The sequence below is a fragment of the Humulus lupulus genome, chromosome 3, assembly GCF_963169125.1.
Source record: "Humulus lupulus chromosome 3, drHumLupu1.1, whole genome shotgun sequence".
Lineage (NCBI taxonomy): Eukaryota > Viridiplantae > Streptophyta > Magnoliopsida > Rosales > Cannabaceae > Humulus > Humulus lupulus.
Window position 1 is genome coordinate 92,250,334 of NC_084795.1, and position 13,062 is coordinate 92,263,395.

General features: G+C 35.4%; 1 protein-coding gene across 1 annotated transcript; it reads right to left on the minus strand.

Moving 5' to 3' along the window:
- Positions 1-3,700: 3,700 nt before the first annotated feature.
- Positions 3,701-4,470, minus strand: LOC133824678 (uncharacterized). Its single transcript, XM_062257642.1, has 2 exons — positions 4,130-4,470; positions 3,701-4,045 (listed from the first exon to the last, which is right to left on the minus strand). Exons 1-2 carry the CDS (start codon positions 4,468-4,470, stop codon positions 3,904-3,906), a joined length of 483 nt encoding a protein of 160 aa, XP_062113626.1. The 3' UTR covers positions 3,701-3,903.
- Between the last annotated feature and the right edge of the window lie 8,592 nt (positions 4,471-13,062).

Here is a 13,062-nt window from a genome sequence, read left to right on the forward strand (position 1 = left end):
TTCTAATTAGATACTATTATTTATGTGAATAATTATCTTTTTTTCCTTCTTACGCCTTTTACGTCAATATCTCGTGAGAATTTGGTAGTGCAGGAACATGTGCATGCACTGTCACTGATTTTTAAAGGGAAATTTTACAAATAATTCTTAATAACGTCTAATATTACTAAAAAATCCAAACACTATTAATATTTTCAATTTGATGTTAAATATTCATCTCATACCCAAAATATCCCTCTCATTATATCAAAAATCCTAAAACATTCTCTTCCCTCTCTCTCTCTTTCATTCTCACGAAATCATTCCTAAAACATACAGAATTGTATGATTTTCTTGTCAAAATCGTTGTTAGTCATCTCTATTGTCTCTGTGAAGTCGTCAATATCAAAGGCAACATTTATTTTGAGGGTTTTTGGAGGAGAAAAACCATGGGTAATAAGATTGTATATTTTATGTATTGGGTATTATTTGTTTACATTTTTTTGGCTATTTTGAACAGATCTGAACCTATATTGGTATGTTTTTTGAGTTTTTTGGAGAGATTCTGCGTTCTGCATTTTTCTAGGTTTTTTGCAACTTTTTTGCTCGATAGGAGCTCAACAACGGTTTGATATGAGCTCGATGGTATGTAGAAGAAGGTCTTTTATGAGCTCGATGTAGCTCGATGTGAGCTCGATTATAGCTCGATAGGTTTAGGTTTTGTTGCTCGATTGTGCTCGATGGCAACTCGATAAGGGTTCAATTGGACCCTAGAATATTTAGTGTAGTTGTTTTCTCGATATGTGCTCGATAGGGTTTGATTAAGGTTTTGGTTAGATTTTATGCTCAGTTTATGAAATGGTAGCTCGATACTAACTCGATAAAAGCTCAATTATGGGCTCGATGCTAACTCGATAAAGTTCGATGATAGCTCGATAAAGCTCAATAATGTTCTTTTTTCATGAATTTCTAAAAAAATGGCGGTTTTCTTGACAATTTCAATGTTTTTTTCCCAACACAGGTTCTATTGTCTACGTTTTTGTATCCTACAATGGTGTTTGGGAATTACAAGGGAATAAGTGGATTTGCAAGGACCCTCAATGCATGGTGATACCGATGGAGGATACTGTAACGTACTTGCAACTTCTTGACATATTGCATAAGGAACTTAAAGTTGATAAACAGATGTATGGATTGAAATTGGAGGTTCCTTACACATGCGGCGACCAACCGTTTACACCCATTCATGTTGAAAGTGATCTTGGTGTCCGTGCATTCTTAGGAGTAACATCTAAAGAAATGTTGGCCTTGTGTGTCACTCCTGTTAAAATATTTTCATTGCAGACCCATATTCCACTCCCAGACCTGAGGGAGCAGCCAGTACTTTAGGATGTCTTATTGGTGACCTGAGGGACAACCAATATGAGTACAACCCCTATGTGAATGACGATCCAGTAGCTGAACATAATGAGGACTTAGTATATAATTCAGTGAATGACGATCTAGTAGCTGAACATTTGCAAGTAGAACAAGCACAAGAACTACCAATACGTCATATTACACGGACGAACCCATCAAGTCAAGGACTTCAAACACCTGGCACCAGCTCTAGTCGTCCTGGTGGAACAGAATATAACTATACAGGGAACATTCCAATATGTTCAACAGAAGATCACAGAAAATGGTGTGTTCCCATGTTTACAAAAGAAGATATCATGGCTTCTAGTCGTTCTGAATCACCCTCATCCGATGTAGCGTTGGGGGAATTACATCTTGGGAAGACTTTTGAGAACAAGATGGAATTGAAAACCAAAGCGGCTCTCTTCGAAATGAAGAATAATTTTGAGTTTATGATTAAGAAGTCTGGTACTGATGTGTTGTATATCACCTGCAAGGATCCTGATTATGGTTGGAGAATAAGAGGGAAAAAAAGTAGCGCGATCTGAGATGTTTGAGATCACTGTTTATAATAGTGTACATACTTGCTCACTAGAATTGCGACAAAAAGACCACCGTCAAGCAGCACCTTCTGTCATTGGGCACCTTATCAAGAACAAATATGCTATTGATGGCACTAGCTACCCACCAAACAGCATAAAGGAGGATATGAAGAATAATTTTGGGATCGATATGAGTTATATGAAGGCCTGGAGATGTAGAGAGAAGGCACTCGGTTATGTCAGGGGGACACCTGAAGAATCGTACTCCAAGTTACCTTCTTACTTTTATATGTTGCAGCGAAAGAATCCAGGTACAATAACTTATTTTGTCACAAATGACAGTCGCTTTCTTTACTGTTTCTTCTCACTCGGAGTTTGTAGAAGGGGATTTACATCATGTCGTCCTGTTATATGTGTGGACGACACTTTCTTGAAGTCAAGGTACGGTGGCCACATGTTGTGTGCTATCGCATTGGATGCGAATAACCACATTTATCCAATTGCATTCGCGATTGTTGACAGTGAGAATCATACTTCTTGGAAGTATTTCATGATGAAATTGAAGAAAGCCATTGGAGTTGTTGATAATCTGTCTTTTGTATCAGACAGGCATGCTAGCATTATTCATGCTCTTGAGTTGGTCTTCACTGATGCCTACCACGGCGCATGCTACCATCACATAAGTATGAATGTAATCGCTAAGTTCAAGACCGATCACTGTCACAATGAGATGTGGAATGCGACATATGCATTTCGGAAGTCAAAATTTCACAGGTTCTTCAACAATATAAAGTAAATGGATCCTGCCATAGCTCAATATCTCGAGGGTATTGGCTTCGATAAGTGGACTCGTGCTTACTTTCCTGGGAATCGATACAATGTAATGACAAGCAACTACGTTGAAAGTTTCAACAACAAAACCAGAGACGCAAGAACCTTCCTAGTCACTACTTTTGTGGAATTCATTCGTTTCACAATTCAGTCATGGTTTGCCACGCGTCGTGAGGAGGTAGAGAAGTGCACATCCAAATTAGCAACAATATATGAGAAAGATGTCTCAGGCATTGCGGATGATGCAAGGTACTTGAAAGTCCATCCTCTTGGACAGTTCGAATTTCATGTGGTAGACCCAGAAGGTGATGGTGAGGTGAATTTGATGACCGAATCATGCTCCTGTGCCCAGTTTCAAATAATGGGTTACCCTTGTGTTCATGGTGTGGCTGTGGCCATCTTGCGCAATGTCAACATTTACTCACTGTGTTCACCATATTACACTACTGAGATGTGGAGGGAGTCTTACAAAGAAACAATTTACCCAACTGGAAACGAGGATGATTGGGAAGTTCCTGAGAACATAGAGAAAATTCAAGTTGGGGTTCCCGTTGAAAAACAACCAGTTGGTCGACCGAAGAAGAATAAGGTGGGAAGAAGGAAGACAAACCGCTACCCATCGAGTGGCGAAATCATTTGCAAAGAGCGCAAATGTAGCATGTGTGGTGGGCTTGGCCACAACAGGGCTACGTGCAAAGCTAGGCTATAAACTCTTTTTTCACTTTCGGTCTTGTTGTATTAATAACCTATGTTGTTTTCCTTTCTTTTTTATTTGATTTTTCTTAAAAGTTATGTTAAGCTCGATGTAAACTCGATGAGCTCGATTGTAGCTCAACATTAACTCAATAGAAGCTCGGTATGAACTCGATAATATGTTTGTTAGCTTCTAAACTGAATTCAAATAACTCGATAATAGTTCGATAATGATTCGACATAACTCGATAGTAGTTCGATATGGCTTGATATTAGTTCGATAACAAAAGACTTATGGTTATGAAAATGATATTGCTCTATTGAAGCTCGATATTAGTTTGATAACAGCTCGATATTAGTTCGATAATGTTTGATATGAACTCGATAACAGACATATGTAAGTTACAAAAAAATGGGAACAAAAAACTGCACAATTAAAGACCCTGTATATATACAATCATCAAGGTAACAAATTTTGATACCACAAGTCTGTGGTCCACTTGTTCCTGAACACCTCCACATTTTCATCGCAGATAGTTTCCAATGGAAGGTCGACCATTAGATGCTCAATATGCTTGACAGCATACACACCACAATCCCCACTGTAAAAAAAAAAGTAAACATTAAGTGTACATTAATATAATTTTAGTTAGAAACAAATTTAGTATGAAGATGATGTTTGTTACCTTCTCTTTGACTGAGTGAGCTCGTGTTTCTGTTTGCAACGCCATGTGAACTGATGCGGTCTCTTTCCTGCTGATGGAATCGTTAACATCAAGCTATCAGTAAACAGTTTACTCTGCATTAACAGAGAAGGAAGCAAAAAGCACCATGGATTCATAATTTCCTCCAACTTTGCGTCACTAATCACCGAGTTGTCCGAATCGTAAACAATGAGGGTCCAACTAGAAATGGAAGCCTCAATGGCAAACCAATGTTGTTGTCCATAGTTCTGGCACCAATATACATCCTCAACTCCTCCCCAAGATTCCAGAAACTGTTGTTCGATGTCGGTCAACATGGACATAACATCAGAATCCCACGTATACTTTGTTTTGTCGGCAATTTTCTTGTACTGATCATATTGGGCAGGTATCACTTGTGAGAAATAGATGTTCATCACAACTGCATTCTGTCGATATATATTGGGAAAATACTTACGACACATACGAAGCATGTGTTCTGCCACATCAATATGCTACAAAGAGAGTACGATATAAAAAGTTAGCAAGGACCATCATTAATTGCTTCTGTCGAGCTCCATCGAGCTCCATTGAGCTAACATCGAGCTAATCTCAAACAGTAAACAAAAACCCTATTTTAACATCTGTATCGAACTACTATCGAGCTCCATTGAGCTCACATATAGCTAATCTCAAACAGTAAACAACAACCCTATTTTAACATCCGTATCGAACTACTATCGAGCTCCATCGAGCTCACATCGAGCTAATCTCAAACAGTAAAAAACAACCCTATTTTAACATCCGTATCGAACTACTATCGAGCTCAAAACGATTTAATCTCAAACAGTAAACAACAACCTTATTTTAACATCCATATCGAACTGCTATCGAGCTCCATCGAGCTCACATTGAGCTAATCTCAAACACTAAACAACAACCCTATTTTAACATCTGTATCAAACTACTATCGAGCTCCATCGAGCTCACATCGATCCTAGAAACTCCCATCAAGCTCCTATCGAGCTCATATCGAGCTATCATCGAGCTCATATCGACTCAATAAAAACAGAACATGTAAAATTGAAAACAAAACATAATTTCTACCACTATCGAGTCATTAGGTATAAATGGCTTACCCCATCATTGAGCCACGACTGGGGTGTTTTCCACGTCAGAAATCGTGCTCGACCATGATTCCCAGTCTTTACATCCCTCGGGGTCTTGTTGGGCATGTCTCCAAGCAGCCACTTGCACATTGTCCTATATTGTTTGGGATCTGGCTTCTTGAGAGGGTCCAGCACCTGTGTAGCCTCCTCTTCTGGTGCAACTGCATTAGTGCGAGGTCTTTTCCTCGTGGGATCGGTGTAGTCCTCAAACCAATCTGGCTTACATCTTTGGCATCTAGTCCTCTGAAACTGAACCCCAGCAACATCCTCAGGGTTGACAATAACGACTCCCAGAGTCCCAGCATCAGGTGTCACAATGATGGTAGGAGGCGTGGTTGGATCATAAACATATTCCAAAGGAATATCCAATGACTCTGAGTCTAAATCTTCATTGGAGGCCCTTGGTTTCTCCTTAATAAATGTCAGGTTCTGACTAACTACGTCCAAGATCACTAACTGGTTCTTCAGGAGGGTCTCCTGTCGACCCTCGACTCTGTCCAACCACTCAATTAAGTCGGCGAGCTCAGGGGCTGAGGCTGAGACTGGTGTTGGGGTTGGTGTTGGGGCTGACGCTGAGGCTGGGGCTGATGTTGGGGTGAAGGCTGAGGCTGGGGAACAGGAGGGGTGGGACCTACAACCTCTTCCCCCGGGGCAGCATCATCAAATATCTTGGCTGCCTTGGCTCCCTGAGAAACTATCTCTGCGATTTTCTCAAAAGTCGCATCCTCCTCCTCATCAGCCTTCGAGGGATCCTAGCCAAGCCCAGGATAAAGGGGAAAATCTCCCTCTGTCAAAGACAAATAATAGTCTTTTTCTGCTGGTCGAGGCTTCAACATCGGAAGGACAATCAACTGCAAACAACATAAAACATTTGGTTAACTCAAATAATGATAAAAGATAAGCATATAGATAAAAAAAATATATAACTTACATTCTTCTTCAATAACATCGGTGAGATGACGGACTTGGTGAAATCCTTGTTCCTCCGATGTGACCAACTAAGCATCCTCGGGACCATGTTTCTCGAGCTCACAACAAACTCTGTCGCAAGCTGTTGGATAGCCTCATTTGCCCAGTACTGTAAGGCCAAGGCATAACCATACATACTGTACTTGGACTCTTGCTGCACCTTGGCATCCTTCTGGGCATCATAGTTGGCATTTTGCTTCACCATGTCCTTCTTACAAGACTGCAATAGGCTCCTATAAAAGTACTTCCCCCATGGATAGCTGAAGAAGTACTCTACGTCCTCAACAATTTTCAGAATATCTCACCAAATGTGCAACTTGCCCTCAATGGCATTCAGAACCCCCTCAACCAACTAACATAGACCAAGCTTGTACACATCTTCCACAACAGTACAAGTCTTGAAAGCATGGTCCACCTATGAGAGCTTTACTTTCTCAGCATCGTTGAAATACTTCTTTATCAACCGGTCGCTGAGATTACGCCCTTCCAACTCTTCTGGTGATCATCAGGTACTGAAATTCAACCCTGTCACCAGGGCAAACTCTCCCATGCCGAATCTACAAGACTTCGACCCCAAGAAGAAATGCACCCCATCTTCGTTGTTGCTGGCGATTTTCTTCAGCAACGGGTGATGCACCAAGACTCTGGAGAAATTAAACTCCAAAGCCAAAAAGAACTGCTTGAAAGGGGATTCCTTAGCCCTTTCAAGCAGCCCGAGCTCCACAAACCTAGTCTTAATGTGATTTAAAGTGCTACTACCCCGATATGTCACTCGACCAGGAAAGTGATCACTGAACGGAACAAGCAACTTAGGCATCTGCAACAACACATGAAAAAAAAATTGGTAAGAAAACAAATTGTCAAATAGAATATGGAAAAAATTAAAAAAAAATCATCAAAAACCAAAATAAACACTGCCATCGTCAATCCTTATCGAGCTCAATCGATCTATTCATCGAGCCTCTGTCGAACTTCCATCGAGCCACTATTAAACCTAATCTTTAGTATACCATCGATCTTATATCGAGCTAATGTCGAGCTTCCATTAAGCCTAACTATATCAAGCCTACTATTGAGCCTATCGAGAAAATCATATTCTGACTACATGAATAACCATCGAGCCAATCGACCAACATCATTTGTAAAACTATCAAGCTATACTATCGAGCTCATATCGAGCACCTATCGAACCCATTCCCTTCACGCATCCTATCGAGCTCATATCGAGCACCTATCGAACCATTCATGTTGCCCTTATCGAGCCTATTATCGAGCTACTATCGAGCAACTGGTATAACCTAGAAAAAAATTGCACAGTGTCGATGAACCCATTCCCTTCTATAGATCACAAAGCCCAGATTCCTAAGAATGATTGGTTTTTCGATTAAATATGGAGTGAATATTTAAGATCTAACCTTTGATTTGATTGGAGTTTAGACTTCGTCTGTCGACCGTCGGGTTCCAAAGGATTGTGTGGTCGTGGGTCGCCTGAGATGATCTCGACCAGGGTTGGGGCTCGACGGGGTATGGGGTTCGACAGGGTTTGGGGATCGACGAGGTTGGGCTCAACGGGGGTTGGGGCTCGACCGGAGTTGAGGCTCGACGGGTTGGGTCTCTTCGGGATTTTGGGATTTTGGGATTTTTGTTATGTTTGAGAGAGACTGAGAGAGAGAGAGAGAGAAACTGGGAGTGTTGATTTTTTTTTTGGTAGAAAAATCGGAGGGGTATTTTGGGTAGATGATGTATGTTTAGTATCAAAATGAAATAAACAATAAGGGTGGTATTTTTTTGTAATAATACACACTATTATGCATGAATAGTGATATTTTCCTTTTTAAAATAGTAAGTTTAATTTTAATAAATGTAATTGATTAGATTAAAATGATTTGAGTTTATATTTGAAGTCTGCATATCATTACTCGTATAAATAGTTGTCCTCATGCTCTAGTGCAACGTATTAACATTTGATAATATGTTATTCGAAAAGTAATCTTCCTTATAAGAAAACGACATGCACTAATTAATAACTATATCTCTTAAGAAGAAAAAGAAGAGAAGCTATTTTTAATGTATAAATAGATTCCTTTTAAAAAAAATGTATAAATATACAATTTATTTTTCATGGAAATTTCAATGAGAATAATTAAGGGTGTAATTAGTTTGCTGTTGAAAAAATTTATTTTAAAAAAATGTGTCAGAAATGACAATCTAGATTTATGATATGAAAACGTGTTTCTAAAATTGTGATTGGTTCACTGTTGATAAATTATTTTTGAGTTTTAAAATTTTGAAAGGAAATTTCACATTCTATGCATCATAGAGGGTGCTAATTAAAAAATATACTAGGCATAATAAAGATTTCAAAATAATGCTACTATTTGACACTCTACCCAAAATACCCTTGTCATTTTCCCCTCACTTCTCTCTTCTCTCCGTTCATTCTCTCTCACCTCACGACACCACTACCCACGGCAACGACACCACCACCAACACAAGAAAAACTTCCATAACTTCGGCCACCTTGTAGAGATAAACACAATATACCCATATAAACATATATTTTGATGATTCTTTAAGTAGAAATTTATGGATAATTAATTGTTTATCAAATATAATGACGTTTCTTTCACCCAAGACACCAAACTGCATTTCGAACAAATTTGGGCATGATTTTTGGGGTTTTTTTGCAATTTTTTTTTCAGATCTGAAACTCTGAAATCTGCAGAAAATCGACCTTGCTTGATGGTGGTTCGATGGTGCTCGATGCCAGCTCTATGGGGCCTTCAAAGTCATGATTTTTCATGAAAAAACGACTTTGCTTGATGGTGGCTCGATAGTGCTCAATGCAATTATTGCAAGAGACATAATTTTTCACTTGGTTGTGCTGTTTGGGGTGATTTTTTTTTATTTTGGATATTTTTTTCAAGATCTACACGTTTGACATGTTCATATGAACATTTGTGAAGTGTAACACTTGTAAAAAATACAAAGTGCAAACATACCTCATGTTTAAGGAATCTTTTGGTATGTTTTCAAGTTTTAAATTTCTCAAATGTGTATATGAGCATGTCAAACGTGCAGATATTGAAAAAATACCCAAAATAAAAAAAAATCACCCCAACCGGACACCCGAGTGAAAAATTATGAATCTTGCAAGAATCGCATCGAGTACCATCTAGCACCATCGAGCAAAGTCATTTTTTCATGAACAATCTTGATTTGAAGGCCCCATTGAGCTTGGGGTCGAGCACTGTAGAGCAACCATTCACTAGGGCCTTCAAGATCAGGATTTTCATGAAAAAAAATGACTTTACTCGATGGTGCTCGATGCGATTCTTGCAAGATTCATAATTTTTCACTTGGGTGTCTGTTTGTGGTAATTTTTTTTATTTTGGGTATTTTTGCAATATCTACACATTTGACATGCTCATATGCACATTTGGGAACTTTAAAACTTGAAAACATATCAAAAGATGTCTTAAACATGAGGTATGTTTGCACTTTTGTATTTTTTTACAAGTGTTACACTTCACAAATGTGCATATGAACATATCAAACATGTAGATCTTGAAAAATACCCAAAATAAAAAAAAAAATCACCACAAACAGACATTCGAGTGAAAAATTATGTCTCTTGCAAGAATTGCATCGAGCGCCATCAAGCACCATTGAGCTACCATCGAACCACCATCGAGCAAAGTCATTTTTTCATGAAAAATCATGATTTTGAAGGTCCCATCGAGCACCATCAAACCATCATCGAGCAATGTCGATTTTCTACAGATTTCAGAGTTTCAGATTTGAAAATAAAAATTCGCAAAAAAGAAAACCCAAAAATCATGCCCAGATCTGTTCGAAATACAATATTTAGTGTGGTGGTGGTGTTGGTGGTGTCGTGAGGTGAGAGAGAGTGAACTAAGAGAGAGAAGAGAGAAATGAGAAGTGAGAAGTGAAAAGTGAGGGAGGAAATAGTAAGTGTATTTTGGCTAAAGTGCCCAAAAGTAGCATTATTTTGAAATCTTTAATATGTCTAGTATTTTTTTTAAATAGTAGCAATTATCAAGCATACAAACTGAAATTTCCCAATTTGAATATGTGATTGATGGAGAATCTAAAAATATAAAAAAAACAGAATATACTATTTTAATTTAATAATTTTTTTTAACAAATATTTTATGATATTAAAAATTTAGTTAAATAAAATTCAATACATTGATAAAAAAAACATTACAAAAACCTTATTTAATAAATTAAAATCTTAAATAAATAAATTAAAAAATTAATTTGACTGTTACGTCATCAAGTAAATAAACAATGCTTATAATATATGATTGTTGAGGTTCAATTTCAATAATAAATAAATTGCACCTGAAACCCAAGAAATAAACTTTTCCATATGTAAGTATTTTTAATAAATAACACAAATCAGCTTGAATGTCAAGAGTCCATCAATTAGATTAAAAGGTTTTTTTTTCTCTGTAATAGGCTGAAATCGATTTATCTCATGGCAGGCCTCATTAATTTACAGATGTCAAAACTTAATTTTTGATTGCTTCAAATTGAATAAACAATCTCAAATGATAGATCCATGAGACCACCATAAATTTTTTTTACAAAACTACATTCTAAATTTTGAAATTATGTTTACTTTTTTAATTATTTTGTTCTTTTTTTATTCAAATTTATTTTTAATTTAATTTTGATTTAATTATTGTATATATTTATAAATTAAACTTTAAGGAAATGATCTAAATTAACCAACTGTTAAATGATTTTATTTTTAATTTTAAAGGAACTACTAAATGATTAGGGTCTGAAAAAAGTAGGTCAAATGTTGCAATTTTATTTTGGGAGGATTTAAAGTAATTGATATATATTTTTAAAATGTTATAATTGGTAAAATTCATGCATTAAATATTAAAATAGGAGAATAAAAAAAGTGTGTGCTAATGAAGTGCTATAAAATTCATTGCTCTAATTTATCACATCTTTAAAAAAAAATGTAACTTCAATGATGTTGTAAAAGATGTGTCAAAATTAGTAAATTATAACATTTGTATTAGGCATAAAAAATAGGTTGGGTCAAATTTTATTGACAATAAATGTTACATATTTTATTGAGTAAATAGTAGCTAAAATATCTAATGTTTATAAAATGTTGTCCTTTTATACTCAATATTTTTTTTGCGTTAAATATACCTCATGTTATTAAAATGTTATACTTTTATATTCAATCTTTATTTTTGGCGGTAAATATACATAATTTTTACAAAATATTATACTTTTATACCTATTTTTATTTTGTTATTTTGAGAAATAATAGGAAAGTAAAGAAAAATATAGGATTTTAATTATTTATCTTTCCAACTCTTTTTCAAAGTAATTATTTTCAATTAAAAATTAATAAAAAAATTATTTAAAATTAATAAAAATAATTAAAAACCTATATTTTTTCTTCACTTTTTGTAAAAAGATATAGGTTTTTAATTATTTTTTATTAATTTTAAAATCTTAAGTGAATTTTTTATTATTATTTTGAGAAAGAATAAGAAAGTGAAAATGATTTAAAATTTTAAAAATAAGTAAAAACCTATATTTTTCCTTCACTTTCCTATTATTTCTCCAAATAAAAAATGAGTATAAAAGTACAATATTTTAAAAGGATCAGGTATATTTACTGCCAAAAACAAAGATTAGGTATAAAAGTACAATATTATGAAAACGTATGGTATTTACCGTAAAAAAAAGATTGGGTATAAAAGTACAACATTTTGCAAATATTGGGTATTTTAGCCACCATTTACTCTTTTTTATTTAACTTTTTGCCACAAATTAATGTCTTTTATTTATATATATATATTGAATAAAAAGACCAATTTCATATAAGAGAATATAGATTCATCATCCATCTAAGTACATGCTTAATGACTAATCCAAAAAAACAACACTTGAACAGATAGATAATAAGTGTAATATCTCTAATGACAAGGAATAATTGAGATAATAGATTAATAACGTCCAAGCGTGACTTCCACTACGCGGTAGTCGTAGTATAGAAGGACGGTCGATTCCACAAGGAGGTAAGGAAACAAAGAGACAAATAAAACAGTTAGAAAGTAAGTAATATAAGAACATTAAAAATAAACAATATTTTTGTGGATTTGTTTGTTTGAAGGATTAAAAGTAAAAAGAAAATAAATAATAAAAAGACTTGGTGAGGCATCGGGGTTCCACAATATAGTTTGGTCACCTATTTACTTTGATAATTTGCAAATGTATTTGAGTAAAAAAATTTAACACTTGAACTACATGCACATTTTATTGTTATGAGAAACCTAGAATCCAAATAATATCATTGGCAATATGAAGTAAAAGACTACTCATAAAATAACAAACTAAGATCTCATGCTAATGATAGAAATAATAAAACTCAAATATTAGGCTTTGAAAAATATTTAGAAAAATAAATAAAGATTACAAAAATATAAGGTTTCACCCCTAAACCCCACCAAAATTACCCTAGCCTAGGTAAATAGTGTTGGGTTTTAGGCCCTTATAAAATCATGTCGGACATATAACACAACTTTATATTGTTAATAAAAGAAGTAGAAATTATTTAATTTGACAATCGTGTTGTTTGCTTGTGTTTATTACATGATTATTAGAATAATACAAATATTTATAAAATCCTGAACATATAAATAATTACAATTATAGTGACTAGGTCATAGTGGATTATAATTGTAATTATATGTTCAAAAGAACGAGTCCTAAGATTAAGTCAGCGCATTGGATTTT